We start from the raw sequence: 10554 nt of genomic DNA, 5'->3' as shown, positions 1-10554 counted from the left end.
TGCTGACGCGGGGTGCGGGCGGCGGCGAGATGCGGTGGCAGGATGGGGGCTCGGCGGCGGCGCACGGAGGCCGGCGGCGCGGGAGCTGAGGCGGGCCTCCACCCATCAGTGTTTTTTTTTATTTTTTTTTGAAAACTCTTTTATCCCGGTTGGTATTCCCAACCGGGATAAAAGGGGTCTTTAGTCCCGGTTGAGTGACCTGGGATAAAAGATCCCCCTTTTATCTCGATTGCTTTATCCCAGATGGTTTTTTAGGAGATTTGCTCCCTACCAACCGGGACTGAAAGCGAGTTCTCTACTAGTGTCACATGGAGTTTCATAGCAATAAATTGCTGGACACATCAGCATATTTGCTGACTTGGCAGGGGTTTTATCAAGAGAGAGAAAAATAGAGTTTCGTGGCCATGACACTCTTCTGCACAGTTACCAAGATCATGAAACTGGATGAAACACCTACTGAGATCCTTTTCATTTCATCCCATGACACATTTGATCATAACATTATTGAGGAATTAAATGATGTAGTCTGTCTATAAAATTGTGCAATGAAACTTTACACTGAGAGTGACAATTTAATTTCATTGAAAAGCTGATATGACAGTCTTGGTAATAGTGTGATGAAACTATGCGTTGGGATTGGCCTTACTTGTTCCTTTATGAGTATTGTAACAAACTCAGTGTTAGTTGATTCACACTCTTGCTCATGAAAGGCACTTAGAACTCCATGGGCTTTGAATTATATTTGTTTGTGGTGTCTATATTCCATTGTAACCCCACCAATAAACACCATACCAATCGATTATATATATAGACTAAGAATACTCAAACCTTTTAGCACAGATAGGATCATCCAAGTAAACTTAAATTGCAGAGGCTGGTCTATTAGATGGTGTGGCATCCAACACTTTCTACTAGAAGAACTTCCCATGGAAAGGAAACATTGATCATTCATAAACATTGGCGAAGAAAGAAATCTTCATGATGATGCTCGCTCCCGGATGAAGAAGCTCAGACGCTTTGTTGAGAGCTGTAATGCTATATGCAAGACTACAACTCATGGAAGCCTAGCTATGCCAGTATATGGAATGGGTCACTGCAGTTAGCTCTCCTCAATCCTTTGGTGCACACAAATAGAAGAGCACAACAGTGCCATAGCTTACAGATCTTTCTTTCATTTGTCCCTGAAGTACTCCCTCAATCCCAAATTATAAGTCATTTTATTTTTTTTATACATAGATTTTATTTTGCACTTAGATATACCCTATATCATGCATAATAATATCTATGCGTCTAAAAAAGCCAAAACGACCTATAATTTGGAACGGAGGGAGTAGAAAATAATTTCTGCTAGCTAGCCTTATAATTGTCCATCTATTACCATCTTAACATAACCACGCCACCTTGTTATTTGTTGTTGTTCTTAATCCGACCGTATTCTAAGTTCTACCAGCAATCGGAACTATCTTTCTTGGACGGTACATTAATTTAAAGAAGTTATCATCGAAGTTGTTACGACTTCCACTACAAATTACCGTCTCATCAAAAGCAGACAACTGATGCCACCCGAATGGCAGCCTAATAAGCCAAGTGAGAAGCATCCAAACCCAAGATATGAAGCTGTCCTGGCTCACGTGTGTCCAACTCATAACATGTAATTTATAGACTTTATTGTGCACTTAGATATACCCTATGTCTAGATGCATAATAATATTTATGCATTTAAAAAAGTTAACATGACCTATAATTTGGAACGGAGGGAGTAGAAACTAATTTCTGCTGGCTAGCCTTATAGTTGTCCATCTATTACCATCTTAACATAACCACGCCACCTTGTTATTTGTTGTTGTTCTTAATCCGACCGTATTCTAAGTTCTAACAGCAATCGGAGCTATCTTTCTTGGACGGTACATTAATTAAAGAAGTTATCATCAAAGTTGTTACGACTTCCACTACTAATTACCGTCTCATCAAAAGCAGACAACTGATGCCACCCGAATGGCAGCCTAATAAGCCAAGTGAGAAGCATCCAAACCCAAGATATGAAGCTGTCCTGGCTCACGTGTGTCCAACTTGTAGCATGGAATTCAGCAATTGGGCCGGTGGCTCCCCGGTGGGCCCCACCTGAAAGAGACCTGCATTGTCCCCTACCGCCGTAAAATAACGAAAAGGACTCCCATGCACTGGTGTATTTTTTTTGTACAAAAATAATGCAGGTCACCTTTGTAGAGGTAGAGGAATACGTACGCCAATACATTGTTTTTTGTCGGGTGCATGCGATACAAAAGTCCAAAGGAGATTTGTGTAACATTCCATGTTGCAATATGTTATTGAAACGGGACATAGTAGAAGAACACAAAGGGAATTAGGCCGGTTAGGATGCTTCCCAAGAGAACCCACCTTAGGGGACAGCTCCAACCACTCTGGGCCTTTGGGAAATCCAAGGCCTAGGCGGACGACATTGTCAATGCACACACATATACGGACGAGCCCTAGCAAAAGTTTCTCGTCCACACGCAACGAATAACACTTGAATATTTTGTTAGAAGGATTCTTAGTTTGCTGCGTGTATATAACAATGCACTTTTGTGCCATTTTTTCGTCATAACATATATATAGTGTGTGTACTATTGTGATAACGAAAGAAAGTAGTGATATCTAAAACAGTATGTTTTCTTTATACGATCGAATTGAAGTACTAAGTCGTAGACACTAGCTTATCTGAAAAAAAGTTGGTCCTACATATTAGGAGTTTATCAGGGGAAGAAAACTAAACTACTTGCTAGCCTTCGTTCACCTAGTTCCCGACAAACAACACTAGAACTCTAGAACTAGAAGAAAGATGAATGGGAGTACTCGCATCTCCAGCAGACTATTGATGATTGACCATAAAGATTGCACTGCAGCAAATCATTTACTTTTGCATGGTCTTCATGTTTTTCAGTTTAACTGTAACTTAGATATGTGGCACACATACTACTTGATTCCTTTAGAGCTCTTCCCATGTGGTGCATATATAGGAAGTACTGTCTGTCCTCACATTTCTTTATCAATGATGCCCTAGGGTTTTCTCCCAAGTGAGTCTGTTGTCCCATGTACCTTGGAACACCTGGTTTCTTGTGAGACCTGCTTTATCGTTTTGTTGGAAGGTGCCCTCTACCAATAGACAATAGCCAGCACTAGAGGTTACAAAGGGAATTGGCAAAGAACATTTGCCTCAGCAACCGACCAAAACGCAATTTTGACATGTTGTGCAGAGACCAATGCAATGGCTCCAAGAACGTCTATTCATGGCACGCTCCTTCTTCCCTTTATCCCTCCCTCGCTCTACAACTGCAATCAGGCTGGCCAAAGAGAATCCAAACACACTGCGAGCGAGCTTCTTCTCACTTTCCCCTTCTCTCACAAACTTGGGTTAAATTCATAGAAATCTGTGTAGCTTCCACAGTGCCAACCTGGAGTAGTGCTGTGTGTTCCATTGCTACTTCCAACATTCAGGGGTGTTCTTGTTATATGCATCCTTACTCTCCTGTGGTAGGGGAGAGGTGACCATTGGTTGATCTCTCTTGTGTTCAATCATGGGCATGCTCAACTGCGCGGACACGAGCTCCGGCGCAAAGCTACAGCAGCTGCAAGCACCGACATCGCCCACCGCCTCGGTCTCGGAGTCCAACATCGTCGTGTCATCAACCGATCCCGACGCCAATGACGCCCTAGCCGGCCTACAAGCCCTCAAGTTTGATGGGGACATCGACGTCGAGATCCAGTCGCCCGATATTGCCATGTGGGAGTCACTCTTCGCTGAGCAAATGGGCGCCTCTGGGGGCGACTTCTTGATGTCGTTCTCTCCTCGGAGAGACTTCACCGCCACCGGAAGCCCTAGGAGAGACTTCATGGTCTCCTCTCCCAAGAGAGACTACATGATGTCCTCCCCCAAGAGGGACTACATGGTCTCTTCCCCAAAGAGGGACTATATGATGTCGTCCCCCAAGAGGGAGTACATGGTGACGTCACCTCGGAGAGATTCTTCCCCAAGGAGATCAACCTTCTCCAACCTCTACAGCGGCACCGGCAGCCACCAGCAGGGCTACGTCGATGGCGTGCACGGAGCGGAGGGAGGTAGCGGCAGCGGCGGCGGCCAGCCGCTGTACGGCGGCCTTGCCAACCATGGCAAGGGCAAGTCGCAGAGCCCTCTGCACAAGGTGTACATCAACAACGCCCACAGCAACGGCGGCAGGAGCACCGGCCCGTCGTCCCTCTCGTGCTCGTCGTCCTACGGCCATGGCGAGAGCTTGTCCTTACCATCCATGGACCCCTTCCTCGACGAGTACAAGGAAGGAGGTGGGTACCTAGCAGGGTACCAGTTGCCGGTAAAGACCGGCATGGAGAATGGCGCCGCCTCGGCGGCGACGGTTACCACGGTGGCTCCCTCGCCGTCGCAGCTGCCGACTCTGTCGGAGTGCCTGGCCATGCCGGAGCCGGTGTACGGTGGCAGTGAGGCGGCGGCCGCCGGAGGGCTGCAGATGGGCGCTGGCTTGCCGGCTGAGTTGTACTACGGAGGACAGTTTGGAGGAGATGGCTTCACGCTGCAGCACCAGATGGCCAAGTCTGATCAGTGGGCAGGAGACTCGTCACTGCACAGCATGCTGGGCTCAGTGATCCAGACAGAGGCCGAGCAGGTAAATTTTCATCTTATACCAAAGTTACACTTTTAAGAAACTAAAACTAGTTCTTCACACATGTAAGCATGATGTATAATTTAGATAAACTATATTATAAACTTTAGATAAAAATATAGGAAAAACTTTAATTCCCTCGAGATTCGACGAAAAATAACCATGTATCAAACATGGCATACTGGCACACATATCTCGAGCAAAAGTTTCTAGATCAGGTAAAGGCTTCCTAGATTGGCCAAATGGTCGCAGTCCCATGCATGCAAAAGTTCTTGCAGCTAGAGGAAGAAGACGACCGTACATGTCGTCATAGTTCTGTGGAGCTAGCTCCATCGCCGGGTACGATTGCTGTTTTGTCGTGCGTGTTAACCCACCATGGCAAAAAGTTCTTGATGCTTTCTGATTGGCATCTCCGTAGAGACCTCGGCGAGGATATTGATTGGAGCCACAACGACTATCTAGATGATGCTTGAGATGGATATTTTTGGGTCAAGATCGGAACGTTCGTACGTGACAATAGGGAAATCCAAAGTTTGCGCGTTTGTTTCTCATGAACATGTGTCGTTCAGCCGATGGATAACCAGCGGGGATCATGGTTTCGATGAATTTCCTGGGCACCTTTTTTGGTATGAGTCCTTGCTTGAATAATTGTGGTCAATTTTAGAGTTCTTCTATAATTGGGAAATCCAAAGTAATAGCTTTGTTTTTCGGAAGTTCTAGTTATCACACGCACGATTCTTTTTTTTTTGTTAGAATCATCCGAATATTCTAACTATCGATTGGCGAGAAAATATAGTGTAATTGTGTAAAAAAGATGGGACCAAAGCTACTTCCTCTATCCACAAGTACAAGCATACATGTGATTTTTAAGATCGATTAAAACACAAGGGAAATTACAAGCATATATGTGATTCTGAGGAAAACTTCAAACCTACAGACAAAGTTTAAACAAAGGAAATACCTTCTCTTTTACAGAGGGAAGTGGCATGGCTGGGTGGGGATCAAGTACGGAATGGTAAACATATTGATTAACTTTGGGTAGAACGTCATGTAATTGATAACTGAGGCTCTTATTGGTTGGAGCCACAATATACTCATGTATGGGCAATTAGCAATTTGAAAACCGTGTTGAAAAACCATGAAAAAAAATAAAATGGGCTACGCTAAATCCATGATAATGCATGCAGGAGCAGGACAGCGGGCTTCAGCTGGTGCACCTCCTGCTGGCCTGCGCCGACTTCGTCTCCAAGGGCGACCAGCCGTCGGCGCTGCGCCACCTCCACCTCCTCCGCCGCGTCGCCTCCCCGCTCGGCGACTCCATGCAGCGCGTGGCCTCCTACTTCGCTGACGCCCTCGCCGCCCGCCTCTCCCTCTCCTCCAACCCCTCCTCCTCCTCGTCGTCCTCCGGCGCCGCCACGCCGCGCGGCGGCGCAGCCGCCGGCGTCGCCCCCTACACGTTCCCCCCCTCGCCGGAGACACTCAAGATCTACCAGATCCTGTACCAAGCCTGCCCCTACATCAAGTTCGCCCACTTCACCGCCAACCAGGCCATATTCGAGGCCTTCGCCGGCGAGGACCGCGTCCACGTCGTCGACCTCGACATCCTCCAGGGCTACCAGTGGCCGGCGTTCCTCCAGGCGCTCGCCGCCCGCCCAGGCGGCCCGCCGACGCTGCGGCTCACGGGTGTCGGCCACCCCGCCGCCGCCGTCAGGGAGACCGGGCGCCACCTCGCCTCCCTCGCCGCGTCGCTGCGCGTGCCGTTCGAGTTCCACGCCGCAGCCGCCGACCGGCTGGAGCGGCTCCGCCCCGCCGCGCTCCAGCGCCGCGTTGGCGAGGCGCTCGCCGTCAACGCCGTGAACAGGCTCCACCGCGTCCCCAGCGCCCACCTCGGCCCCCTGCTCTCCATGATCCGCGACCAAGCCCCAAAGATCATGACGCTCGTCGAGCAGGAGGCCGGCCACAACGGCCCCTACTTCCTGGGAAGGTAAGTGACAGTAAATCTCAAATCTTCTTCCAAATTGTAGTTGAAATGTGTTCTTTCAAAATTCAAAGATTTTTGTGTCGGAATTCATCACTGAAGTTTCATTTCTAGCATTTAAAACAATGTTAAATTTGAAAAGTAATAAATTGTGTCTTGCACTGGCGTGGTTGCAACTATGAATATGAAGGTTCTTGGAGGCACTGCACTACTACTCGGCGATCTTCGATTCGCTGGACGCGACGTTCCCGGCGGACTCGGCCCCGAGGATGAAGGTGGAGCAGTGCCTGCTGGCGCCGGAGATCCGGAACGTTGTGGCGTGTGAGGGCGCCGAGCGGGTGGCGCGGCATGAGCGGCTGGACCGGTGGCGCCGCCTCATGGAGGGACGCGGCTTCGAGCCCGTGCCACTCAGCCCGGCCGCCATTGGCCAGAGCCAGGTCCTGCTGGGGCTCTACGGCGCCAGCGACGGGTACAGGCTCACCGAGGACAAGGGGTGCCTCCTCCTCGGGTGGCAGGACCGCGCCATCATCGCCGCCTCGGCATGGCAGTGCTGAATGCTGATTAGTGCTCGTTCGTTGTCGCTGGCCGGAGCGGTGAGCACGCGGACGGCTCTCTCTTGTAAGGATGCATTTTGTGGTTGTATTCGGTTGCTTAGTTTACTGTATGAGTATGATTATGCAATTTGCCAAGTAAAAAATACAAGAGAAATATAAACTTCTAATTAAGAAGAGGAGGAGCAACATATCTCGTCAGATGTATGTTGACATACTGATGAAATTAAGTTTGAATTACTTCTTTGACATATATGTATATTGAACAATCTAAGGTGTTGCCTGCAATGCAATCAAGAGTTTCATAAAATGATGTTGAACTGAACATCACATTCTGAAGAAAATACTGTGTCTTCCATGTACTGCTTACTAAACAACACAATTTTTTCAATAGGACCAATGGTAAAACATTGTGAGTGGGATGAACGGAGTAACTGGTAACTCTGCAAATACTAACGGATGTCACAAATTGGCAAAAAGACCAGAACATAACAAAGATAGATTTCATATAATAAATTACTATTTCAATTAACTAGAAAATGCAGCTTGTACTAGATTTCAGAAAGCTAAACACAAATGATCAAAGTACAAAGATATAGTGTTGACTTAATCTTTTCAAAGAAAAGAATCCGGTGTATTAATGCACAAAAGTGATCAAGTACTAGGTGCAAAATAAAGTCTGACAGATTAATTCATCCAACACATAAAAAGAGATGACACTTACAACCCAATTTCAGATTACATTGGGAAGGCCCGCGTACAAGTTTTTAGTCACCTGCTCAAATGTCTCTTCCTCCCCTCATTTTTCCCTGTACGTGAAAAAAGCATGAAAGCTGCTACTTCCATTTTTATTTGCACTCATTTCTAGCCTTCTACACCAACCTCTCCAGAAATCCTTCACCTAAATAAGTTATTTTGCAAGATAAAGGAAATTTTTATTTACATCTCATTTCTAGCCTGCTACACCAAGCTCTCCAGAAATCCTTCACCTAAGTAAGTTATTTTCCTATAGATAAAGGAAAAGTACTAGTTTTGATAAAAACAAACATATTAGACCTTGTACCCTAAATCACGGGCGCATTCAGCTTGGGAACGGGGCCTTAAGCCCCCTCTACCTTCTGGAGCTCCTCCAATCTTCACGCCCTTTAGTCGGGTAACAATCTTTCCAAGCATCTCTCTGAATTGGTGCTTCAGAATCATTATATTTCAAAAAAGACATGATTGCATTAATGTTTGGAAGATCCTTATCAGATAGCCCAAGGGTGCAGGTGTTTTTACTTTAGAGCACGTCTGAACCGTTCTCTGAGAGCCAGACAACTCATGCATCCTTGGATCCTTGCTCGTTGCATGTATTGCAAGTTGAGGCAAATAATGTTACCCTACATGCAAGTTGAGGCAAATAATGTTACCCCAACACTGCCCCACTATGTAGATCCAGTTTGTCTAAGAAGCAACAGCGTTAGTCAGAAGTAAAAAGGAGCAGATGAAACTTTTCCAGGCAGTCTGGCTGATAGGGATTTTAGGTTGTTCTCGGAACCACTGGTTAGTTACCGCTTGTGTACTTAGCCCAACCATCTACATACTTAGGTGCAAGAAGAAACCTAGTACTAAATACAAACAATGAAATAACGCAAGCATATTTCAGCAGGGGACACATGCCCCATCCTAAAGCCCCTCTTTCCTCCAAGGCTGACCAAGGATTTGGAGCTAATTAGTTGCAACAATACTGGGAGCTTGGTGTTTTTTGATAATGTTGGATTTATAATCCCGGCAGTCCACTAGGGGTTACCCAAGTGGTTGATTTGTAGGTAAGGGCGATTGCGAAACCAAGAACTCGAAGGTGATCGCAAGAACACGAAGGGGACACGAGGGTTTTAGACAGGTTCGGACCTCCGGAGAGTAATACCCTACGTCCTGTATGCTTGGTGGTTTGTATTGCTCAATGTTCACATACCCTCGAGGGGCTCCCTTGGCCGCCTTATATAGGCTGACGACCAAGAGTTACAAGTTGGTTTGAACTCAATCTACTTGGTAGTTACATGGAAGGTAATCTAAGTCGGATTACAATACACGTCTCGTGATATCCGGGTAGATTTGTACCGTCTAGTTGCCTTGACGTGTACTCTAAGTAACTTCACATCCTCAGCCTGCACGTCCAAGTCGGGTGAGCCCACTTGTCAGGTCCGGCCAGTATCCTGATCGGTGGGGACCCATGGGGTACCCATATCCCTCAAGCCCCCTTGAAATGTGTAGGCGAACAGGAACTTGGAACTTGAGGTCATCACAGCAAAACTTGAAATTAGGTCGGCTGAAGATGCGATGATGTCATGGTGGCGGAGAGGCTACGTAGTGTCAAAAAAGAAGAAAATCTGAGCGAACATAGAGCCAACGCGCAGAGCAAAGATGGGTGCCGAGTTGATGGATGTCGACGTCCAGCAGGTCGGAGCGATGGGTGTAGAGGGCGTCGCAAGACACACTCCGTAGGAGTAGCCCCCGAGCATTGAAGCGGTTAGAATTATGGGTCCAATGGTCTAGAAAAAGGAAGCTATCTCTTGAAGGAGATGCCAGTGTCCGAGTATAAAAGATAGGCGCAGCCATGGAGGCCTGCCGACCAAAAATGTGCGCCCAAATATCTGGAGATAAGGACTGAAGCAATGATAGGTAGGTGACAAAAAGTCCTTGTTCATGGGAGTACCACTCCGTCGGAGCAGCTGCACGGGTGTACTATCCTCCTGTACGTGAAGATAAGGCCGATCATCACGTGAGTACTGTGGAGCCACAACGGTATGGAAGAGCTCTGTCATGCATCCTCATGGGTTTGCTGTAGCGTCTTGGATGCTAGCCAGTGACCTGGCTATAAATAGACCACCGTTTCGCTTGGAGAGTCATGGCTTGAGTAATACCGCTTGTAGGCTAAAAACTTGTAGTTTTTTATCGAAGTAGCAACCACCCAGAAGCCTGATGCTAAAGAATTCTCATGAGGAAAACTAGGGTGCTCCTTCCCTTCACAGTCTCTGCGATAGAGTCAGGGGGTAACGATGCTAGAAGAATCCTCGTGAGGAGGTTGTATCATGAACCCTGCCAACTTTGTCTAGGACACTGCTAGGGAAGCCTGAAGCGCAGCTTTCTTGTATTGTACTTTTTTTCTGCGTTGTAGCTTCTTATCCTGGGATGTTGGCTATCCCAAAGCTGTTCACAGTGTTTTGTAATATGTAATGCTGGGAATTTGATTTTAGCTAAATGAAAATATGCTTTCGCATCTTTTTCTAGGGACTTTACGGGCCGTAGAGGCATGCTTTCTCGAAACTGAGCGACTTGGTCTTTGAAGTTGCAGCCTAGCTGTGCTACCGAG

At 47.0% G+C, this 10554-nt stretch overlaps 1 protein-coding gene across 1 annotated transcript; it reads left to right on the top strand.

The window, feature by feature from the left end:
- The first annotated feature begins 3575 nt into the window (after positions 1-3575).
- On the top strand, positions 3576-7461 carry LOC117833823 (GRAS family protein RAM1). Its single transcript, XM_072290273.1, has 4 exons — positions 3576-4676; positions 5861-6022; positions 6197-6657; positions 6842-7461. The coding sequence occupies exons 1-4, from the start codon at positions 3576-3578 to the stop codon at positions 7203-7205; spliced, it is 2088 nt and encodes a 695-aa protein (XP_072146374.1). The 3' UTR covers positions 7206-7461.
- Positions 7462-10554: the final 3093 nt, after the last annotated feature.

Source organism: Setaria viridis, chromosome 8 (genome assembly GCF_005286985.2).
Source record: "Setaria viridis chromosome 8, Setaria_viridis_v4.0, whole genome shotgun sequence".
Taxonomy (NCBI): domain Eukaryota; kingdom Viridiplantae; phylum Streptophyta; class Magnoliopsida; order Poales; family Poaceae; genus Setaria; species Setaria viridis.
This window is presented reverse-complemented; position numbering and strand designations above follow the sequence as displayed.